The following is a 25,257-nucleotide window of genomic DNA, read 5'->3' on the forward strand; positions in this document are numbered from 1 at the left end:
CCAGAAAAATGGAGGTTGTTGTGGCCGTACAATGGGTGCAGCTCCATAATAATGCACATGGTTCTGGAATGGAATTTCCAACAAGCTCAAATTGGTATGATGGCTTTCGGCCATAAAGTGTAACTTTTATATTTTGATTTCATACATTGTTCAAAGACATGCTGTTAGGCTGGCTGGCTACTCTTAAATCCCCCAGAGCATATGTCAGTGTGTGTCTTGTTAATGTGCTCCACAACTGCCTGGTGTCTCATCCAGCAGCACCACCTCACACCCCTAAAATGGATAATTATATGTGGAAGAACGGATATTATATAAAATCTCCAATATCATTTTAATTTCTATACTTACACTAATGTAAGCAGTTCCAAATAAAGATAAATAGCGAGTGATCTTGCAAAGAATAACATGCTAATAATAAAAGTGATACTGGAGTCCTGCCCATTTTACAATCTGGAAAACTCTTCATGTGCCTACTTTAAAAAAAAAAAAGCACAGCAAAACACTTACCAGTTGTAATAAAACAAATGCAAGCAGGGGAAAAAAAAGTTAGTCCTGCAGACCACATTTATAACGCTTCTTTTTAATATTGCTTCCTTAACAGCAGAATTACAGGACCTGAATGAGAAATTGGGCATCCCACATAAAACAAACATTTCCTTTGCCTTCCAAGCTTTGTTTTACAAACTACATTATTTCCAGATGACAATTTTGTGCCTGGGGCTTTACAAACTAAGGCGCTTCAAATGGCAGCTGTTTTCTATTTAACTTGTAAATCAAGATGAAACTCAAAAGAGCAAAAACAAAGAAAAGTACCAAGTAGCACATATAAGTACATACAATCCAAGACTCATGCCCAGTTTAGCGAAACATTCATACACACTGAACCAAGTGTACACCGACACATGGATACACCTGCTGGTGCCTGTTTATCAAAGCCGATGAACAATAGTGGGGATACATACTTGGCAAGACAAAGATACCAAATCTTTCAGGTTAGCACTGATGGAGAGACGTCTTATTCAAAGACAGTTTGTGAGGTGCTCGTCTAAACTGCATAAAACTGAAGTTAGTATCTGTTAACAGATTTAAAATATATATAGACTCTCTATATATAAAATCCTAAGCCTAAAACTGCAACGATTTAGTGTCACGTTTTTGTCCCGCTTTAAATTGGGCTTATTTTAAAACCAACGTATATATGTTTGGTATCATTCTTTTCGGAATTTATCAAACTTTAATGTGATGTTGTTAGATTTTCAGATTCTTATTTTGTTTTTAAATTAGAAACTAAAAACTATCAAAAACTTACATCTCGCGAGACGGGACTTTGTGCCAAAGAGTGGGAAAGCTGCTGTACAGGCTTTTAAATGTTCGAAGCGCCGTTCGAGATGCAGATCACACGGCACAGCAGCAGCAAGCCAGCCGTTGATCGAGCAAAGAGGAGGTAAAAAAAAAAAAAAAAAAAACTATTTGTTTCCCATTGTATCAACGTTTAAGATGGGGTTTTGGAGAAGCGACTGTGTCTCTTTGGGGTGCGTTCAGACCCCCTCTTCACAATGCGAGGGGCAGAGATGCAAAGTGGCTGGCGCTAGTGCAGGCCGGGGGGTTGGCGATCGAACCCCCTATAAATAATTATTTTTCTTTTGTACATTTACATACTTTACTAATATTCTGGCTGCAATTGGGGGTTGGGCACCGAAGGCACAGGGGGATTCACCCCTAGTGTGTAAATATATATATATATATATATATATATATATATATATATATATATATATATATATAGGCCAAAAGTTTGGACACACCTCCTCATTCAATGTGTTTTCTTTATTTTCATGACCCTTTACAGCACTCCATCACTCTCCTTCTTGGTCAAATAGCCCTTACACAGCCTTAAGGTGTGTTTGGGGTCATTGGCCTGTTGAAAAATAAATGATCGTCCAACTAACCTGACTTCTGCACAACACAACTGCTGGTCCCAACCCCATTGATAAAGCAAGAAATTCCACTAAATAACCCTGAGAAGGCACACCTGTGAAGTGAAAACCATTTCAGGTGACTACCTGTTGAAGCTCATCGAGAGAATGCCAAGAGTGTGCAAAGCAGTAATCAGAGTTTTGAAGAAACTAGAATATAAAACATGTTTTCAGTTATTTCACCTTTTTTTGTTAAGTACATAACTCCACATGAGTTCATTCATAGTTTTGATGCCTTCAGTGAGAATCTACCAATGTAAATGGTCATGAAAATAAAGAAAACACATTGAATGAGGAGATGTGTCCAAACTTTTGGCCTGTACTGTATATATACTGTGTATACTGATTCTAAGGTCTGACCAATAGTCAATTAATTGCAATTAACAATGCAATTAATCACGAACTATCAGGGCTAATACCTCGATTGAAAGCCTTATTATCTGATCTGTTCTGGTCAAAAAATTTGAGGCAGCGGCAAACTCGCCAAACTGACCTGCAGACATGGTTTCTTATGGAAAACTGATAGGGAAATGTGACATGGCGAAAAGAAAATGAACACTAGCGACATCTGCAAGGTGTTAAGCCAATCGCAGAGGTCGATGAAATGACAAACCCCCACCATAATGGGAAGGAGAAGATGAAGAGCAGCGGGGGTTCATATGTAAAGACTGGCCTAAATTACTGAGTGTCAAAGGCAGGATACAGAATGTAAGAATGACAAAGATAGAAAAATGCATGGGACCGGGGATCCGTGTTAAAGTCCTGGGGCTAGAATGTTTTAAGTGCAGGATAGAGAATGCAAGAATGACTAAGAGAAATGCATGTAACTGGGGGTCCGTGTGTAAATACTGAGGCTAGACTACTGAATGTCAAGTGGGGGATGCAGAATGTAAGAACAACAAAGACAGAGAAATGGATGCGGCCTGGAGGTCAGCGTGTCTCATTATTAAACAATAAAACAAAAGGAATTTGTATTAGCTGTCATTATCTGCTTTACAGTTTCATTTGCAGCATCAACGTAAAATGAATATTCTTCATTTTATTTAATTTCTTTTGCATTTAATTTTGCATTTGTCAAAACTTTTTTTTAATTTCCTAACAGTAAAAGAAAAAAGTAACAAAAACTCTCAGAAACTCTAAAGAAGAAGATTGAAATATAAATTAGAAGCTTGAAAACAGAATGATTATAGCTTAATGATTACAACATGCAGGGTAAATGAAAATAGATACACAAGCAGATAAGTAATCATCACTATTACCAGGCTTCGATGCCAAAAAAAAAAAAAGAAAAAAAAAACAACTGATGAAACTTTTGTGTTGCTTTTCCAAAAGTCAAATACAATCAAATTAACTCCAGACAATATAAACTCTGACAAATTAATACAATAAATCCAGCTATGACGACACAGAGAGAAATAAGGATAAAGATCTTCCATCTCTTGCAAGTTACTAACAGTAAACAAAACCAGTCACTTTGAAGTAAAGTCTGGGGAAAAAAAAGTATATATTACAAACATGAGAGGGGTTATTTTAATTTGATGTTGGGGTACACGGGAAATGTGCTCAATAAAGCTCAGTATGTGCAGTATTCAAAGATTCTGGACTTCAAAGAAGAAGAGACGTAATACTCTGTGTCAATTACACCAAGTGCAGATGTCTGGCTTTGCTTTCAAACTAACACTTACACTTCTTCCTCCTAGAATTATTATTATTTTTAAATAAAAATTGGTCATGTCTAACACAACAATTCCACTGAGGTAAAATGATTTTATTTATTTCAATATACCGCAGCACCTGTCAATAGACAACACAATCAATGCAGGTGCAGATCTTGGGGACTAGAGTTTACTTTTCTTCATTTTATTTTTGTTTTCTTTAACTTTTGTGGCACAGCTAGGCGACTTCCTCACAGTTACACAGTAAATCAGAAGTGAACCCTCAAACATTCCTGTCTAATGCCTTGAACCAGTAGACTTCACTAAGCAGTCATATTTTTACTCGTGACTACACCACTTGGCAACTTCTTTCACAAATTGACAGTTCACTGAACACAGAAGACACTTAGTTAACATCGGTGTGAAATTTAAACTTAACCGTCTTTCATTTGTGCCCCTGTGCGCTTGAGGATTTAAAGTAACAGCTGGCATCCACGCCATTTACTCCCTTAATAGTTTTTGAAGACTCCTACCAGGTCTCTTCTTAATCTCATTTGGACAAACTGAAAAGATAAAGCTCCTGAAGTTTAGTCTAGCGCTGCACGCAGTATTCTAGACATGGCTTTCCAAGTGTGTCATGAGGCTTAAATGTGATCTCTGTTAACTACTACTGTACACAATCTAAAGTTTTATACTATTAGTCTTTTTAATGGCTTCTGTATGTTGGCTAATTGAAAACAAAGTCTGCTAAGCTGCCTGGTGTTCCTAATATGATACTTTTTTTGGTTCCCAACCCCCGGTTATTCTGCATATAGAAAACATTAAATATTCTTTAAATGTTTAAGATATTTATTTAAATTAAACTTCATTTGTTTTCCCATGTTTTGTCCAGCTTTAGTAATGTACTTTTCCTATGGAATCTGCCAGTTCATCTTGTTTAGCATCATTATCAAATTTAGCTAATCTTCTACTTATATTTGGTTCTTGGAAAAAATTCTTCTTGTTAAAAAAACTGCTTTAGTTGCCTCACATTTTTATGAAATCTTTTTGTTCAACCCACTGAATTAAAGCTGAAAGTCTGCACTTCAACGGCATCAGAGTTGTTTCATTTAAAATTCATTGTGGTAATGTACAGAACCAAAATTAGAAAAAAGATGTCTCTGTCCAGATATTTATGGACCTAACTGTAAATTAACATTAAACATATGAAATTGTAAATCTATTATACATTAATTTATCCCAGCTTCTTAAAATTTGGTATTTTTCAAGCTGAAGTTATTTCTGCATAAACATGTCATATAAGCATTTGTCATATAGGATTCTATAAATCTTTAAAAATATCTTGTTCACACAAAACTTACAGAATACGTCCATTTTCAAGCTAAGACAGTTGTTGAGTATTGACTCATGTCTTAACGATTACACACACATTGTAAAATAGTTTAAAAAAGTCATTTCTGAAACAAGAAAAAAAAAATTATATATATATATATACACACACATACAGTGATCCCCTGCTATATCGCGCTTCGACTTTCGGCTTCACTCCTTCGCGGATTTTAAATGTAAGCATATCTAAATATATATCATGGATTTTTTGCTGGTTCGCAGATTTTTGCGGACAATGGGTCTTTTAATCTATGCCACATGCTTCCTTAGTTGGTTTGCCCAGTTGATTTCATACAAGGAACGTTGTTGGCAGATGGCTGAGAAGCTACCCAATCAGAGCACGTATTACATATTAACTAAAACTCCTCAATGATATACGATATGCTTCCCGTGCGGTGCTTGATTGTTTGCTTTTCTCTGTCTCTCTCATTCTCTCTGCCTGACGGAGGGGGTGTGAGCAGAGGGGCTGTTTGCACAGAGGCTGTTTGCCTAGGGGATACGGACGCTCCTCTAAAAATGCCGCTTTATCGCGGTGCTTCGGCATACTTAAAAGCACGTATTGATTTTTTGATTCTTTGCTTTTCTCTCTATCTCTCTCTGACATTCTCTGCTCCTGACACGCATTTTTTGAAGAGGAAGATATGTTTGCATTCTTTTAATTGTGAGAAAGAACTGTCATCTCTGTCTTGTCATGGAGCACAGTTTAAACTTTTGACTAAAGGGTGTTATTTCATGTCTAGATGGCTCTAATAATGTTAACACTTTAGGAGAGTTTATAAGGGCTTAAAATATATAAAAATAACCATACAAACATATGGTTTCTACTTCGCGGATTTTCAACTATCACGGGGGGTTCTGGAATGCAATATATCATATATATATATGATTATGCCATTTTAGAAGACAATGAGCTGTGCGCACTACGTTAGCACTTGCAGTTTTCCCTAAAACCTTTCACCTCAACCCGGGGAGTGGCTTTTACGTGAAAGATAAAACCTAAGTAAACTTTTGGTGCCACGTTGTTCTATTTGTTTTGATTTATTTCTGTATGTGAGGACTCAAGAGAATAGAAAATGTATCCTTACCTCAAGAAAAAGAGAACCAGGAATGTGCAATAAAATGATTATTCCCAGACATGCATTGGAAACCCAGAAGTCATGTGTTCTTTTATAAAACCACAAAGAGGACATATTCTGTAAGTTTAAAGCTTTTATTTTCTGGTGGTGCTTCATTCCCCATTGCCTCCATTGTAAAGTGCCAGTGTGGGAAAGACATTTTTTGTTAATTTGTAAAAAATGCTAAAGTTTGGAACATGATATCATGTTGTAAGTGCATATATATTAAGTTTGTGAAGAAATAACTTTGATTTGAAAAAATACCAAACTTATCCTTAAAGTATAATTAGTATTTTACTGGAACCAATGAATTTCAGTTAGGATTTACCACGAAAATAACAATTATAGGCCATCCTTTAACTCATATCTTTTTATTGGTCCGATGTAATATTCTAATTTTCTGAGACACTGAATTTTGGGTTTTCATTAGCTATAAGCCATAATTAGCAAAATGAAAAGAAATAAACATTTGAAATATATCACTCTGTGTGTAATGAATCTATATAACATATGTGTTTCACTTTTTGAATTGAATTACTTAGATAAATTAACTTTTTGATGATATTCTAAATTATTGAGATGCACCTGTAAGGTTTATTGTAGACTTGCCAACAAAACCATTTTAGGCAAAAATGTGTGTACGATTCATAGATAGCCTTCGGTCCAAATGTTAGTCTTAATACTTAAACAGGAACATCTGTAGTAATGCCAGGTGGGATGACATTGTGCTAAGAAAAATCTGTTGTAAAATCCTGTACTACACTGCTTGGACAAAGACTTATTTTACTCAACCTGAACAATCCTAATCCAATCTCTACAACTTGGACAGTATTTTTTTATATTAATTCAAGATTGTAAAAATGTTATACTGTATATATATATATATATATATATATATATATATATATATATATATATATATATATATATATTAAAAAAAGGATCAAGGAAATTCTGTTAGGAAATAAATCAGAACAAGACGTCATTAATGAAGTTGTAAAGTAAGCACACTTGGACTGTGCAGAGCCTTTATACTTCATGTGCCGTTTTATTCTATATGAAGAATCACTTTAGATGTCGCTCTCTTATAGAGTTGGATGAGCCATAGTACGTTGTTCTGTTTTGTGGGTTATCTTTGAAACATATTAGAGTAGTTCCTGTATTTATTGTTTCCTGACTGAAATGTGTTTTGCTATTTAAATAAAAGTAAACCTTTATGTAGGAATGTACCAAGACACACAAATTTCAATACATGATTTATTGGACATGACCCGTGGCTAGCAAATTTTCAAAAAGTACTGCATAGGTATCTATTGAAGTTGTTGCCTGCTTTCCTTCAGCAATTTCACTGAATAGAAAGCCTACTGCAGCCGATTAAAATAAATTAGGCAGCTTCCGTTATTTTAGACAACATATTTTCAGCTGCTATAAACACAGAAAAATATTTCCAGATTCTAAGTGCTTCTGACAACACTGCAATGACAGTACTGAGTCGTGGAATAGCAGGATTAATAAGATGCCCAAATTACCTCCCTTATGTCTGATAAAGACAACTAGCCTACAGGTGGCCTTTAGGCATTTTCTACTCCATTTTGTGGCAACTCACTGAAGCCCCACATGTAATTTTTACCAGCAAAAATACTTACTAAAGCAAACTTTTGGGGATTTTATTTCTACGTTATTATTCTTCATACCACAATACAAGAGAATTGTGATTTATAAAAGCAGCCCTTCAGCTTCCATCTAATGACTTCAGTGAAAAAGAAAATTAAGCAGGAGTTGCAGTACAAGAAAAGCAGTGTCTATGACCAAAGTAATTAAGACTGTACCATCAAGACTATCAGAATATAAAGTTACTTAAAACAAAACAGCATACCACAATACTGTAATCAAACACTATTACACAAACCTCTAATTAAACTACAATGGAACAGAGGAAATAAACAACACAAAAAAGCACCAATAAATAACCAGTACCATCTATTCATAGACCAATACTCTAGTATCAGCACCGCACCCCAACAACTCTAAGACTAGGATGCTAGATTCATCAGAGCAAAGCAACACTTTTTTGATTTATTTAAGTGGTGGCTCTTAAACTCCCATACAGTGCATCCGGAAAGTATTCACAGCGCATCACTTTTTCCACATTTTGTTATGTTACAGCCTTATTCCAAATTGGATTAAATTCATTTTTTTCCTCAGAATTCTACACACAACACCCCATAAAGACAACATGAAAAAAGTTTACTTGAGGTTTTTGAAACTTTATTAAAAATAAAAAAACTGAGAAATCCCACGTACATAAGTATTCACAGCCTTTGCTCAATACTTTGTCGATGCACCTTTGGCAGCAATTACAGCCTCAAGTCTTTTTGAATATGATGCCACAAGCTTGGCACACCCATCCTTGGCCAGTTTCACCCATTCCTCTTTGCAGCACCTCTCAAGCTCCATCAGGTTGGATGAGAAGAGTCGGTGCACAGCCATTTTAAGATCTCTCCTGAGATGTTCAATCGGATTCAAGTCTGGGCTCTGGCTGGGCCACTCAAGGACATTCACAGAGTTGTCCTGAAGCCACTCCTTTGATCTCTTGGCTGTGTGCTTAGGGTCGTTGTCCTGCTGAAAGATGAACCGTCGCCCCAGTCTGAGGTCAAGAGCGCTCTGGAGCAGGTTTTCATCCAGGATGTCTCTGTACATTGCTGCAGTCATCTTTTCCTTTATCCTGACTAGTCTCCCAGTTCCTGCCTCTGAAAAACATCCCCACAGCATGATGCTGCCACCACCATGCTTCACTGTAGGGATGGTATTGGCCTGGTGATGAGCGGTGCCTGGTTTTTCTCCAAACGTGACGCCAGGCATTCACACCAAGGAGTTCAATCTTTGTCTCATCAGACCAGAGAATTTTGTTTCTCATGGTCTGAGAGTCCTTTAGGTGCCTATTGGCAAACTCCAGGCAGGCTGCCATGTGCCTTTTACTAAGGAGTGGCTTCCATCTGGTCACTCTACGATACAGGCCTGATTGGTGCATTGCTGCAGAGATGGTTGTCCTTCTGATAGGTTCTCCTCTCTCCATAGAGGACCTCTGGAGCTCTGACAGAGTGACCACCGGGTTCTTGGTCACCTCCCTGACTAAGGCTCTTCTCCCCCGATCGCTCAATTTAGATGGCCAGCCAGCTCTAGGAAGAGTCCTGGTGGTTTCGAACTTCTTCCACTTACGGATGATGAAGGCCACTGTGCTCATTGGGACCTTCAAAGCAGCAGAAATTTTTCTGTAACCTTCCCCAGATTTGTGCCTCGAGACAATCCTGTCTTGGGGGTCTACAGACAATTCCTTTGACTTCATGCTTGGTTTGTGCTCTGACATGAACTGTCGACTGTGGGACCTTCTATAGACAGGTGTGTGCCTTTCCAAATCATGTCCAGTCAACTGAATTTACCACAGGTGGACTCCAATGAAGCTGCAGAAACATCTCAAGGATGATCAGGGGAAACAGGATGGACCTGAGCTCAATTTGGAGCTTCATGGCAAAGGCTGTATATACTTATGTACATGTGCTTTCTCAATTTTTTTATTTTTAATAAATTTGCAAAAATCTTAAGTAAATGCTTTTCACGTTGTCATTATGGGGTGTTGTGTGTAGAATTCTGAGGGACAAAATGAATTTAATCCATTTTGGAATAAGGCTGTAACGTAACAAAATGTGGAAAAAGTGATGCGCTGTGAATACTTTCCGGATGCACTGTATGTCACGGTAAAGCTAACAGCCTTCTTCAGTACTTGAATGTCAGTAAACTTTCCCCATATAAACACCAATAACATTTTTTATGTAATGATCTGGAAAACTCTAACAACTTAAATACTCTGAGAACGTCTCACTAAACACGAGTTCACAAAAAGCCTAACCTTTGAACCTCATATCTCTACTGAAGTCAAACATTTCAGCTTATAACCTATACAAGCAGTGAGATCACAAGGTACCAGGGATCAGCAAATAGGAAAAGCAACTGGCCCAGACTATACCAGTGGAGGCATGGAGATGTTTAGGTGAGATGGCAGTAGAGTTTTTAACTAGATTGTTCAACTAAACCTTGAAAAGCAAGAAGACAGTTAAGGAATAGAAAAGAGGCATATTAGTACCAATTTTCATGAATAAGGGAGATTACAGAGCTGCACTAACATGAAGATATGGGAAGGGGTGATGGGTGCTAAGCTGAAAGGAGAAGTGACGACTTATGAAAAGAAATATGGTTTCATGCCAGGAAAGAGTTCTAGAGACGCAATGCTTGCTCTGTTGAAGGAGAAGTACAGTGAAGGTCAAAAGGAATTGTACTGTGCGTTTGTGGACTTGGAGAAAGTGTATGGCAGGGTGCTGAGACAGCAGTTATGGTACTGTATGAGGAAGGTGGGAGTAGCATAAAAGTACGGATATGTATAAGGACAGTGTGACTGAGATGAGGCATGTAGTAGGAATGACAGCCTGGTTCAACATGAGAGTGCAATTTCCATCAAGGACTGGCTCTGAGCCCTTTCCTGTTTGCAATGGTGATGTTCATGGACAACATTGTGATCTGTAATGAGAGCAGACAGAAGGTTGAGACAACCACTGAAAGGTGGAGATATGCACTGGAGATGGGGAAGGGTGAATTTAAATACTTGGGTTCAACAGTCCAAAGCAGTGGAGAGTGCGGCAAGGAGGTGGTGAAGAGGGTGCAACCAGGGTGGACTGGGTGGAGAAGAGTGACAGGAGTGATTTGTGATAGAATACTATGCTGCAATTTTCGCTTGGAAGTAATGAGGGTAGACAGGATTAGGAATGAGTATATTAGAGGGACAACACAGGTACAACAGTTTGGTGACAAAGGCTAGATTGAGATGGTTTGAGCATGTGCAGTGGAGAGATGAGGGCTACATCGGGAAAAGAATGTTAAGGTCAGAACTGCCAGACAAGAGGAAACGATGAAGGCCAAAGAGGAGGTTTATGGATGTGGTGAGGGAGGACATGAAGGTAGTCGGTGTGGCCGAAAATGATGTAAAAGACAGGGATAGATGGAGACAATGATCCTCAGTGGCGACCTCTTAATGGGAACAGCCCAAAAGAAGAAGAAGACAATAACCTATACAAACAGTCGGGTGTAGCGGTTATATCAGTGGCACTCAGCTAATTTGAATATGTGCCCACACAAGCTTCTTTCTATATCCTTTAGTCTGATGCCAAGTTAGTGCTGCTGCCTCAAGGAGCTACGGTCCTAGGTTCAAATCCCGAGCATTGTCTTTGTAGACTTTGCATGTTTGCCCCACATCTGTATGAATCTGAATTTCTTCCAGCAACTCCTAAAACATGAAGGTTAGGTTAACTGGTGACTCTAAACTGGCCTGCAGTAGATGGAGGAGTGCCCTGAAGTGGACTGGCACCACTCCAAGGGTCTTTCCTACCAATGAAAAAGTGCTGGCCCTCTGTAACCTCAAAATGAATTAAGCAGGTTAAGAGGGAATAAATTATTATATCATTCAGGGTCCTTATACCCTACTGTTGTATACTTTCCGTTCACTCCAGTTTGCTGACACTCCTAGTGCAGTATTTTGCACTTGCACCCTTTTAAAGCGGGGAGGCACTCTCTTGGAGCACTTTTAACCACCAGCTCAATCCACCACGATGTTTGCTCCTATCAGGTAATTCAATGTTTCCAGCTGATGGCCCAGACTATATACTTAAAAGCTTTAAGCTCACTTATAAGTGACCTTAAGTGGATATAGGCTGTTACTTTAAAACTAGCTCAACGAGAATGCAGGAACACATTTGAAAAGTTGTTACAGGGAAATTTAGCAAAAAGAAAGTTCTTCATCACACAGAGGACAACAGACACATGGAATAAAATTACCAAGTAGTGTAGCAGAGACTGGGACACTTAAACCTAAACTTGGTATTATTTTTGGTAAATTATGTAGACAGGACTGGCGAGCTTTGTTAGGCACACACTGGTCAAAATGTTTCTAATGTTCTAATTCCTCACAGAATCTTTAAGTAGCGGTTAACACTTTGTGCTTGTGCTGTCGGTGAGTTATACCCTATTAGCTGTTTCCAAGGCATTTCACTGTTAACAGTAATCTCTTCACGACTCATATATTCCAAGCAGTTCAGAAGTCATCAAGAACAGTGTTTCTCAACCACTGAGACTGCCACCGGTGGGTCACAAGTTGGTATTGTTTACAATGGTAGCAGGTCGTCACTATGAAGATCATGCACGAATCAGAGAGAGTGACAAGCCTAGTGGCTTGTAAAGATGCCTACATGGGAAAAAGTGGGTCCCAACACCAACAAGGTTGACATACACAACCATTGGGAGTGGACAAAAGTCAGACATGGCAGACTGACAGAAATCTAAGCTGTACAAGACAGTTATAAAGTGGTGTGTGCAGCAAAGGATATGAAGATGTTCATACACCAGTAGCAACTAAGGCATTAGCATCTCTTGCCGTATGATGAATCTTAGGTTTTAGATATTCTGTATTCAGTTAATAAACTATCCTGACTGTTAAATATAATCAAAAGCACAGAACAAATGGTACATACATCTGCCACATATTGCTGCATTTTCCACGCTTATATTCTTAATTCTTTCTTTCTCCTTGAAATATTATTTTAATTTTCATCTTTGTTCAGCTTCACAAGATTAAGGCATTCTATTATATTCAAAAAACTATCCAAGTTATTTATGACTTTTACTTCTATGAATCCTGGAAAAGGTTTAGTCTCCATTACGACTCTATTCAGAAGAACCTATTGATCCATTACTGTCAGCAACATCTGGTCTACAGAACCTTTCCTTTTAAAAGCAAGACTGTGATTGAGAGGCTGCCTTGCCACAATGTTGTCTTCTATTCCAAAAATATAACTATTTACAGATAACTAAAGAGTCCCTTCAGATTGAATTAAACCCCACATACTATGAAAGCAATACCATATGGTTGTGTGTTGCAAACCTGTATTAATTTTCTTGAAAGGTTATATCATTTTTATCAGCAGTCTTGATGGAAAGAAAATTAGTTACATTCTATTTCATTATTAGGAGAGGAATGTCACCTGAAATCTGAAGCCCAAACATGATACAAATGTAATAATAATGCATAGAGATTTTTGAATTAGTCTTGCAAATACAGGGGTAAACACAATGAGAAGTCAAGCAAAATAACACCTTTTACTGGCTAACTAAACAGATTACAATATGCAAGCTTCTGAGGAAACTCAACCCTCTTCTTCAGGCAAGATGTAATTTAGAAACTACAATTTTCTGTGTTTATAGAGACACCAGGACAGGTACAGCATTTGAAAAACCTTTAAGTGGGCCATCTTAAATGTAAAAAAATTAATAGACCTCACCAGGCTAAGATTCATTTAGTGGGAAAGGAGAACAATGTATAGTTAAGATCTTTTGATAATTGTCCAACAAACACATACATAAAAGTGCCTTGCAAAAGTTTTTAGTCCCCTCGAACATCACTAACATCTCTCTATTATAAAAAAAAATCTTTGGGAGGCAGACGAGACGTGATCTTCTCAGAAGACAATTTGAAGTCCCGCGAGACACACTTTAACTTGCTCCCAGCTCTTAAAACAATGACAAGCGATAAACAAAACACGCAGTTCGCAGCAGATGATCCGACCACTTCTCCTTGTGTGCGTTCAGCCAGCCTAACCTCCATTCTTCACAACGCGAGCAGCAGAGACACGAAGTGGCAAAAAGGACAGTGGCCGTACAGGCTTTAAAATGATCGATGTGCAGCGCAACAGAAACTGCCCCCCCCCTTCAGAATGTGAGCAGCGTTATACGTCCTGCGAGAAAGAGATTTAACCATGCTCGGGGCCGGAAATAAAGGACAAGTATTGTTTTTACAACGTCACGTGAGGCAAGGCAGTGAGCCATCATTTAAAACAAGTGCACGGACATCTAACCTAGCAGTTGTTGGATTGCTTTTGGCAGACTCGCTTCATGTGCTCCCAGCTCTTAAAACAACGACATGCGACAAGCGACAGGCAGCTCGCCAGCAGCAGAAAGACAGCAGATGATCCGACGGCATCTCCTTACCGTGTGTTCAGCTGCTCCCCCTTCACAATGCGAGCAGCATTATACGTGCAGAGCCTCAATTGGTATCAGGGATGGGTAATAGAGAGACCAGATGAAGTTACTTTTTATCGCAATTCATCTCCTGGCACGAGGGGTAGCAGTGCTCCTCTGATTGGCACCCCAATCGGACATCTTCAGGGTTGTCCGGGAGTTGGGAGTTTGCTGCCAGATGGCACTATGGAAAAGGAGCTTGTGACTTGTTCTGTGTGACCTGGAAGTATTTCCACGGGTTAATGTCTCGTTTCTGGGTTCACGATAAAACGGAACTGTCTCACTGCATCAGGGAGTCAGAGTTGGGAGGGAGTGAGGCAATACTCAAGGAGTAGGACAGGACGGAGACAGAAGATATCGGTGTGCTATTTTAATAATTGCTGATGGAATAATGCCTGTAAAGGTAATGCTGCTAATAAATTAATATTTAATTGAACTTGGATCTGTTTGTTGTTGAGTTGGGTCATTTCAGCAGGGTACCAAGGTGCCCCCTGTTGTCCACAAAGCAAATATCACATTAATAACACAGGGAACAAACTAATAGAAAACATCAAACACCAAATAATATACATGAAAGTTAAAGATCTAAATTAGAATAAGAAACTGTTGTGGCAGACGGCTGGGTCCCATTCCTGGCCGGGACGCCACTTTGACGAATGTTTCAAGGGAGCAACCATGGACTGCTCAATACCTTCCCCGGGACTCTTGGTGGCAGCCTCCCTGGCTGACGGTGGTGCCTCAGCTTCCCGCAGGGCTCCATGGGAGATGGAGTTCTCCACAGCCCTGTTGGGATATGAGATGGCCTCCAGGGGGTGCTGCATGGGTCCCTGAGCCTGGCTGGATGAGTCTTCAGCCCCGCCCGGAAGTGCAACTGGAAACAGGTGATCAAACACCTGGAGCACTTCCAGGTGGGTTATAAAAGGGTCCAGCAACCACTAATCGGCGGCCAGAGTCGGGAGGAGGAGGACGAAGCTTGTAGGGAGGAGTGGTGGTGCCAGACTGTGTTATGCCTGTGGGGTTCATGGGGAAGACGTGCCCCACAGGTGAAGAAAAAATAAAGTCTTTGTGTGGTTTTATATGTGCCTCAGTGGGAGTCTGTGCCGGGTCGGGCGCAAGAGAGTGCCTATCTTACACAGTAAATGAGAAAAAAATAAAATAAAGCCACGGGCACACACAATTTGTGTACACTTAAATGTAGGTATACAAATTTAGACGTTACAATTACCCACAATGGTAAAGAACAATGAACATGATAAAAAGAACTTTTGTTATCAGTTTTAGAATGAAGCTGATTTATTTAACATAGAAGGAAAAATGACATCCAGCAACCCATAATACTGAATCCGAGTACATAAGGACACAGAAATACACAAATAATAACAAACATCAATTCATTTTTTGTATTAAACTATGAAGATTTTTAATAAGTCCAAATGATAATTAAGTTTGATAGTGTGGAGAAGTAAAGCTATGAGCCGCTGACAACTAGGAGGAGAAATTCAAGTTTTAGTCTGTAATTTGCCTGTGGCTAACTAGCCGTCCAGCTTGCCTCTTGACACTTTGACAATGCTCAAGGGTGAAGGCAAACGGGAACTCAACACAAGTGTCAAGGCAAATCAACATCACTGTCTAAGTTCTCATTGATTGACTAATAGTCAGCAAAGATGACTGCCATGAATGAATGATCATAAAACAATAGCCATTTAGTTATTGGTGGTGAATTAAAATGCATACAAAGCTTATTCTATTTTAATAATAATATGAATGTTATGTTTATTTTAAAAATAAATCAAAGTTACATGCTTTGTGTTTTCTATTTCCAAATGAAAGGGGACTGTTATGTTGTGGCCCAGGGCCTAACAATTTCGAGCTGAGAAAGCATTTAACTGCCTTACACCTGCTCTTATTAAGTCTGTCAAAAAACGTAAGCCTGTTTTTACTATAAACCTTTCATCTGCTTTTATATATCTGTATATAATGTCACTTCCAGATTTCTACACATTTTCAAAACTGAATTTACTTTCCTCTCATTTTGCTTATCCTAATGATGTTACGTTACAGGCAGGGATTTTCTCTTGGCTTGTATTTATTTGTTGTTTAATTGTCATTATTGAATTGTTTCATTATTCATGTTTTACTTAATTTATGCTAAGTTTGCCTATGATTTAGTAATTGTAACTTTATATGTGGAGTCCCTGAAGGTGGGGCCACCCTAAAATGACTCCTTCTGAAGAGACAAGAGAGACTTATGTGGAACACTAAGTATATCATTGAATTTACTTTTTTTTTTTTGAGAAATTTTGCTTTACTTACCTACCATTAATAAATCCTTCAATTGATAAATACTTCTTGTCTGCTTGGGGGTTTACAGTAATCCTTCTCCTAGTGAGGCTTTTGATTTATTTTGGGATATTCCTAGCATTTTTGCTAGCTCCCCTTGTTTGAGGCCTGCTAGGCTGGAAGTCTACTGGTCATAGTTCTGAGTAAACGGGACTGGATGAGCCTCTTCTAGGCCTCACCTCTGTTTCGTTATGTTTAAGACTCTTATCTCACAACAGAATTTTCTGCTCACAAAACAAAATTTCTGACTGCAACATTAACAGATTACAGCACACACCATGCCAGTCTATTCCACCAACCTGATGTGCACTGTGATAGATTTCTTGTTCTCACAAATAAGCTCCTGACTTGGGTCAGTTGTACTGGGAATAGTTTTGGGTGGGTACTAAAATTTTGACCTCAGGACTGGTACCAAAACGGTTCCAAAGCAAAGAATGGATTACTCCAAACACCCCCTGCTACCATCTTAATCGAACCTCTCTAGGGTGCTGCACTATGTACTGCTTCCACCATTACAGAAGGCATGAAGTTTGCAATCATTGAAGCAATAAATGGGTATTGGCTTTGCCCCTTTATAGAACAGAAGCTTTTCCACATATACAGTACAGATTTTCAGGTTGGGGGAATGGGTATATATGGCGGGAAGGGTCGCTCAGGTTTATAAGGGGTTAAGAGGAAAGCTGAAGTTTACTTCCAATACCAAAAGTCGCAAAAAAAATGCTGTTACTGTACTTTAAAATTTGGGTTTTTCGGTACTGGTATACCGCGCAATCCTAACTGGGAATTACCCTTTATTCCTCTGAGCCTGACCAGGATAAATTAGGACAAAAATTTTGATTAGGTCATGTTTCCTGCAGAGGCATTAGCTCTCTTGGAAATGTGTTCTTTTAATATTATGGCTTATTAAATAATTAAACAATATCATAATATACCAGAAAAGGCGATATCCCTCCCATAGTGATTACGGCGGTACAAGAATCACATGAGACAAAATATCTTTTAGCTTACATTTACTGACGTTTTACGTGGTTACAGACGGGGAGGCATATGGACAGACTTTTATCCAGGTGGGAATCTGGATCAACACAGTCAGCCATTTTCTCCGTCCCCACGCTGGGAGGTTTTTCAACAACTTTGTGCCGACACAGCCTCGAAGGGTCTGGCCACAGTCCAGACCTTTTATAATGTCTTGCTTCATTTGCTGGTCTTCTCCGTCTCCAAACAAGGGCTGAATTCCTCTTCCCCAAAATACAGACATATCATAGTGCTTACATGCCGATTCTCATTCTCCCAATAAGGAAAGAAGATTTGTGCTGATAGAGGACAGAAATACCTGACCTGTGTTTAAGATGACTATACAAGTCTCCAGTTGTCTCTGGCCATCTAATCCAATGCTTGGCTAGCACTTCTAACTGCTGAGCCCCTGTGTGCCACAGTTAACATGCACATGTGAATAAAACTCATAACAGTATTGTCCAGATATAGTGACATAAAGAAACATGGAGTATAACAGCTTATAATGGGCTAATAAATTATATTAGTAAAACACACAGATCAACGGTTTAAAATAAAGTGCAGATAAAACACAAAAGATAAGGAGTTGTTGATTCTTCGCATGTTTTCTAAATAGTTACTACGTTCAGTTCCATCATTATTTTTAGTGGCTCAAAAACAGCAAGAGGAAATTTTGTATTTTAGCTAAACATTCTTGTGTTTTCAACATGTAAAAAATACAGCTGACACTGATCACATCACTGGTAATTTTGTTAAATAGTGGTCTTAAAAGAAGCACTGATGCAAGAATGTAAAGAAGCAAGGCGTTCATATGGTCAGAAGTTTTGACCAATTGACCATCTCCTCAAATGTTGCTAGGCATTTCTGCCTCTGGGGTGTTCTTGCATTTTTGATATAAACAACAATAAACTCTCTCTGTGATTGTCAGAAAGGTTTTTTTTAAATCTTTCTCATTCTTGTGTTCTGTATCTCACACTTAGTGCCCAGCAGATAGCGCTGCTCTTCTTTGTCCTTTGATGGTGTTCTTTGGCACCTAGTTGGCTTCAGCGATTTGCTTGACACTCAGCATATATCACCTCTTTTTGTTTTCTTTCTGCCATTTTACTTGTTTTCAAAAGAACTTTGCTGTAATAAACACAGCAACACAGGTCCCTTTGCCAAGGTTGCTGCTAACTACAGTTTTTTTATTAATTTCAAGAATGTATCAGGTCATTAACTTCCAAATAAGACCAAGATCAAGGTTCCAAAACTGGAAGTTCATGAATTTTCATGTGATAGACTTAACTGTGAAAGGAGCTGCAATAATAAGGACTGACTGATTTTATACCTCTGCATATCTGCTGTATTACACTGCACAACGAAGTGTTTGCTTCTTGAACACTGTTGGGTGTTTCTTATAGATTTTTGGGTGCTGATCATGAATATCACATCAAAATTTACCTATCACGTACTGTTTCAGTTTTATCATATATTTGTATCCAAACATTTTCACTCCTGTAAGTGACTTATCAACAACGGTTTGTGCAGCCTGGGCATGTCCAGACATGGAATCAGGCCAGGTTGGAAGCTGTTCTGTAGAAGTTGGCATCCTGGGCAGAACTGAATGAGCTTGATGCTGTCTCTGCATGCTATAAAGGTGGCTTGCATACCCCGGATCCTGCTCATTCAGTTTATATAGATAGTCAGTGTGTATGTATAGTATCAGTATAGTAGAGTATAGCATCTGTAGCAATAGAACAGTAAGTAAGCTTGATGCTATAGACATTTTGCTGTCTCGTCAATGCCGTAACAGCTGCGACACATTCTGCTATATCTGTGTGTGGTGAATATACACTTGCGCCTCAGAGACGTTGGATGACTGCTCTTGTGAAGAAAGCTTATCATCTGTATTTTGGCTGGTGATCAAGACAAGGAATGGGCACCTCACATTTGCTGTGCGACATGAGCGGTCAGTCTGAGAACCTGGCTCAGAGGCACTCGAAAGACGATGCCGTTTGCTGTTCCAATGATATGGAGAGAACACAAAGACCACGTGATGGACTGTTACTTCTGTTTGACTAATGTGTCTGGTTTATCTGCCAAAAACAACAAGTCAATTGAATGCCCTAATCTGCCTTCAGTAATGAGACCCGTGCCACATGATTACAGTCTTCCAATTCCAAAACCACCAGAGGATTAGACGAACCAGATGAAGAAACTGCAATGCAGGGTACTGACAGTGACATTGACCCGGATTTTGAACTGTGCTCATCAGGAGATCAACATCAGATAACACAGTCTGAATTGAACGATCTGGTCAGAGATTTGGGTCTGTCAAAAGCAAAAGCTGAGCTGCTGGGTTTGAGACTGCAGGAATGGTGTTTGCTATCACCAGCTACGAAAATTTCTGTGTTTCGAGACCGACATCATGATATAATCAAATTTTTTGCACAAGTCGACAATCTCTGTTTCTGTTGTGACATTGAAGGATTGTTCTCGGCCTTGGATTGTGATCACAACCCGGAAAAGTGGCGTCTCTTCATTGATTGGCCAATGTTAAGCCTGAAAGCTGTTCTGCTACACAACGACAACGTTTATCCTTCAGTGCCTGTTGGCTATGCAGCACACATGAAAGAAACGTATGAGAATATGGAACTGTTGCTGAAGCACGTCCAGTATAGCAGGTACAACTGGAATATCTGTGGAGATTTTCAAGTCGTTGCTCTGTTACTAGGACTGTAGCTCGGCTATACAAAGTACTGTGAATGGGACAGCCGTGCCAAAGAGCCACACTATTCTCGACAGAACTGGCCACTCCGTAAAAAGTTAGTTCCAGGACAGAAAAATGTGGCACATGAATCGCCTGTAGACCCGGCAAAGATATTTTTGCCTCCTCTTCACATAAAACTGGAACTCATGAAGAATTTCGTGAATGCACTAAATGAGGAAGGCAAAGGTTTTCGTTATTTAAGACAGATGTTCCCAAGAATAACTGACGCCAAGATCAAATAGGGCATTTTTCTTGGCCCCCAGATCAGACATGTTCTGAGTGACAAGCGGTTTGAAGATCTGTTAGTTGGGCCGGAAAAAATTGCCTGGAAAGCCTTCAAAGATGTTGTTGACAATTTTCTGGGCAATTACAGACCTCTAAACTACATTCAGCTGGTAGACAAACTTCTCAAAGCATACAAGACAATGAAATGCAACATGTCACTCAAGATTCATTTCCTCCACTCACACTTGGACTTCTTCCCCGCAAATCTCGGTGCTGTCAGCGACGAACATGGTGAAAGGTTTCACCAGGACATTGCTACGATGGAGAGACAATACCAGGGCAACTGGAATCTGTCAATGCTTGCTAACTACTGTTGGACACTGCAATGTGATGCACCAGACATTGAAGACAAAAGAAAATCAGGAGCAAAACACTTTTAATTCTGTTGAATTTAATAGCTTATGTGAAACATAAACGTGACCAAATACATTATGCAGTAAAACCAAAACTATATTTGTGCATACCAAGTAGGTACCTGCCACAATCAGCAAAAACTTTTCAGAAAGCAAGACTTTTGAAGAAAAAAAAAAATTGTTGTGCAGTGTTATTGGAAGAATTTACTTTTTATGGGATATCATTTTTTTTCTATTATGACCCTGTTAACAATACACTTAGCCATAGAGCCATCAATGGGAAAAGTCACAATCATTTCAACCAAATCCTATAAAATATTCGTGCTGGTAGTTTATGCCAAATTTCTAAAAATGTCCTGAAAAACTGACAGCTCAGTCAGCAATATCTTTTGTAAAAGTAGTGCTACCTAGATCTGCAGTAGCTTGGCACCCTGTCCAGGACCACTGCCGTCCTACATTGCCTGGATGAGCTCCAGCCCCCACATAATGCTCTGTGCACCGTACTGACTGATAAATATGGCACATGGATTTAACCAAACTGTTTAAACAAGCATTTTATTAATGCATATGACTATTTGTACTATTTAAGTCTTATTTAATTTCTTTAGCTTGCAGCCAATCATTGTGCATGTTAAAGACTATTAAATGAATATGTATCATTTCTACCACCTATACACCACGGAAACTTAAAACGTTAAAATTATTCTAACTTTGGCCAGTAACATGATTCAGAAAGTAACTGAATGGCTGAAGCTAATAATTCTTACTTTATTAATGCTTAATGACAATGGTATGGATGAGGAAATGAAAAGCGTTCTAGGCTTAACCCCATGCTATCATTGTTTTCACAGTTGTTCCCATAACCTTTAAATATCCAAGCTATCAAGTGTTTGTTTAGGTACAACAGGTACTCTAATATGCCCATTCCTGGCAAAAGAGTGGGAGGCCATCAAAATGACTGAAGAATGGATCAAAGGAATTAAGCCGAGGACAATGCTTTTATTAATTGCTTTGAGCAACCTCAGGGGTCATCTTAGTCCTGAAAACGTAATGGGAGTTCAATGGTTTTCTCATTTATGTGAAAATCTATCGACAGCTGTTACGCTAATAGTGAAAAAAATCCCCAGAATCTTTTGTTCAGAAATCTTATGTTCGATTACCAGCAAATTGTGTCAGTCATTCTTTCAAAGTACTGAACTGTCTTAGACTGTCTATTAAAGGAGGTTAGGTAATCAATAATAAAATGTACTGTAAATTATCTGAAATCCATATGTAGCTAGAGAGAAACAAATCTGTAATTTGATCTGTCATTCAGTGCATAATACTGAGTGACAGGCAAAGCTAGACATAAATAAAAATAGACAGTAGAATTTTAAATGGAAAAATGACAGTTTAAAAGGGAGGAAACATATTTTACTAATAAAAAAAAGACACTCACTTAATTTTGTAAGAAAAGCAACCATACTCAAAGAAAATGCCTTATGAAGAACAAAGAAGAAAATATACAACACAGAATAAAACAGAACTCCAAATGAGTCTCGCACAAAACAAGGAGAAACAGTGAGAAGAATTGAATAGTGGGCAACTACTAAATCTGAAAAATGCGTAGGTGAACTGCATTTTCTACAACAATTAATAGGCATGTTTAATATATTATATGCACATTTATTCTGCAGAGTCTGATCATTTCCAGGAATTTTTTTGGAGAAAGACCAAAAAGATTTTTTAATTGGGTGCACGGGTGGGTTGGGGCGTTTCAGATTTCAACTTCCGACCCTGAAATATATTTTAAGACAGTTCTAACAAATTGACCAGACAGAATTATGATTCATACATTTTCTCGTCTCCCATCAAATACATTCAAGGCTATGTCTCTTTGAAATAAATGAAAGGTTTACATCAGAATGTTACAGACACCTAAAAAGAGCTAAAGTCAAAGAACAGGTGTTGTAAATATACTTATATTAAGATCTTATAAATATTTACACCACGCATGTATTACATTCTTCCATTTGAGATATAGTGTCAGCTGTATATTAATATAACGACTCTCTGTTTGATATTATAATGGGTTTATAATGGCATTTTAACTGGATTTGATCTCAAAATGCACAATAACTACTTATTTTTTAAACAAAATGCTATAAAAAATATTTTCAATACAAATTTTTAAAACAATATTAATATATGAATAACACTAATTACTTACATAGTCTGGAAGTGAAGAGTTTTCATCCAAGGCAAACGGCCCTCTTAAAGACTGTGTAGCTTGTTCCAGAACTTTGTTGTGTTTTTTAGACAAAAGGGCAAATAAACTATAAAAAAAAGGGAGAATTGAACCATTTTATGCAATTGTTAATCTATATAAGAACTTAAATTCAAATACTACCAGTTACAGGTGTATACATGAATACTACGGGAGATGAACCCACTGAGCTCTTGAAAAACAAACATTAAAAACAAAAGATGGTAGCGGAGGTAAAAATCAGACAGATACTATATTTGTTACATGCTGTTTGTTTTTTTTTTTTTTACTGATTTTAAAATATTTATAACATACATGGGTTACAATTCAGTAAATTAATAACAGTTATATATTAAGCACTCCACATTAAATTGTTGTGCCTTGGACCTTAACATTCATAGATATGCAGTAAATGTCAGTATATACAACATGATATTAAAACATATTCTTTTAGATTCTCAAAGTGCATTCTTACAAATAGTAATAATATGGTAAAACGAGAAAAAATTGCACAAGCTGTCTCACTGGATTCAATAACAAGCTGAGATCAGTGAGTTAATGATATGAGTAGTACAAAGCTCTTGCTCAAGGATGCTATGTTCCTCTTTCATAGCAGTTGAGCTTACTAGTATTTAGAGACCTTGGAGTTCTAAAAAAGATACAAATCTTTATCTTATTTTTTTTTTTTGTAGTTCCGGTTCCAAATGGTTAATAACACTTGGGAGTATCTACTAGTTTCATTGCCAAGAGCAATAAACAGTCAAAAAAAATCAGTTCAAAAATAAAACAAATGCAACAAAAATGATTTCCATTGAGATACATTTTCAAATTAGATCTTACATAGCACAACAAACAAGAGATTCAGATTTCACTGGTGGTTGAAACATAAATATATAAATACAAGTGACATGAAGTAAACTCTCTTCTGTTACCTTCCACACCAAAACACTTTGAAGTAACCCTAATTGTTCTCCATTTTTATTAGTTCAAATCAAAGGATTCCAGGTCATGAACTCTCTGAATATGCATCGCTACAGGGTGGCAGGCCCAGGCACACTATGGGATGTGGGACTTCTGTTAAAACTTCGAAAACAAATTAAAATATACTGTAGGCTATAAAGTGAATTTGTGAATTTCCCCTTGGGGATTAATAAAGTATCTGTCTGTCTGTCTCTGTGTGTGTGTGCCTGGTGGCTCCACTTGTGGGTGAGGTTTTACTTATCCTGGGTAGAATACAAAAATTCTCAACTTTATTGGGCCTGTACAGAGAACAATTATAAATACAGTGGAACCTCGGTTTACGAGTAACTTGGTTTACGAGTGTTTTGCAAGACGAGCAAAAATTTTTAATAAATTTTGACTTGATAAACGAGCGATGTCTTGCAATACGAGCAGTATGGATACACTTTGTCTGCTGAGCGTCATGTGATCACAACTGAGCTGATGGTTCTTCTTTCTCTCTCTCCTTATCTTGCTTGCTTGCTCACCCAGCGCGTCTCTCTGTTTACAGCGCGTCTCTCTCTCTCTCTCTCTCCTTATCTCGCTCGCCCAGCGGTCTCTCTGTTTACAGCGCGTCTCTCTCTCTCTCTCCTTATCTCGCTCGCCCAGCGGTCTCTCTCTCTCTCGCCCAGCTCTCTCTCGCCCAGCGCGTCTCTCTCTCTCTCTCGCCCAGCGCGTCTCTCTCTCTCTCGCCCAGCGCGTCTCTCTGTTTACTACAGCATTGTGACTGTGTGTGTGTGTGTGTGCGCTGTGAAGTGCGAGTCCCCATCTTGCTCCCCAAAACACGAAGCTGAGTCTCAGTACTTTAACACTAGTTTTATTCAGCTTGAAACAGCAACAGCACTGTTATTTATTGCAGCGGGATCTTTATAATGTTCCTTGTATGACCCATTGACGACATGCGCTTATAGCATGTCTGCGATCTTTTTGGATGCGCTTATACGGCGAACTGCTACAGCGCTGGGAGACTGCGATTGCTTTGGGACGCTCTTCCGCGTGTCTTCCTGTTGGGTGGAATC

The 25,257-nt window shown here is 38.6% G+C and overlaps 1 protein-coding gene across 4 annotated transcripts in view; it reads right to left on the reverse strand.

The window, feature by feature from the left end:
* dym (dymeclin) overlaps nucleotides 1-25,257 on the reverse strand; it is a 462,962-nt gene that overhangs the window by 169,570 nt on the left and 268,135 nt on the right. For all 4 annotated transcript variants that reach the window (XM_039759679.1, XM_039759677.1, XM_039759678.1 and 1 more), the window contains one exon: nucleotides 23,204-23,309. In XM_039759679.1, the coding sequence (XP_039615613.1) occupies nucleotides 23,204-23,309 (106 nt within the window). The remainder of the gene's footprint in view (nucleotides 1-23,203; nucleotides 23,310-25,257) is intronic.

This window comes from Polypterus senegalus, chromosome 7, assembly GCF_016835505.1.
Source record: "Polypterus senegalus isolate Bchr_013 chromosome 7, ASM1683550v1, whole genome shotgun sequence".
In the NCBI taxonomy this organism is placed as follows: Eukaryota; Metazoa; Chordata; class Cladistia; order Polypteriformes; family Polypteridae; genus Polypterus; species Polypterus senegalus.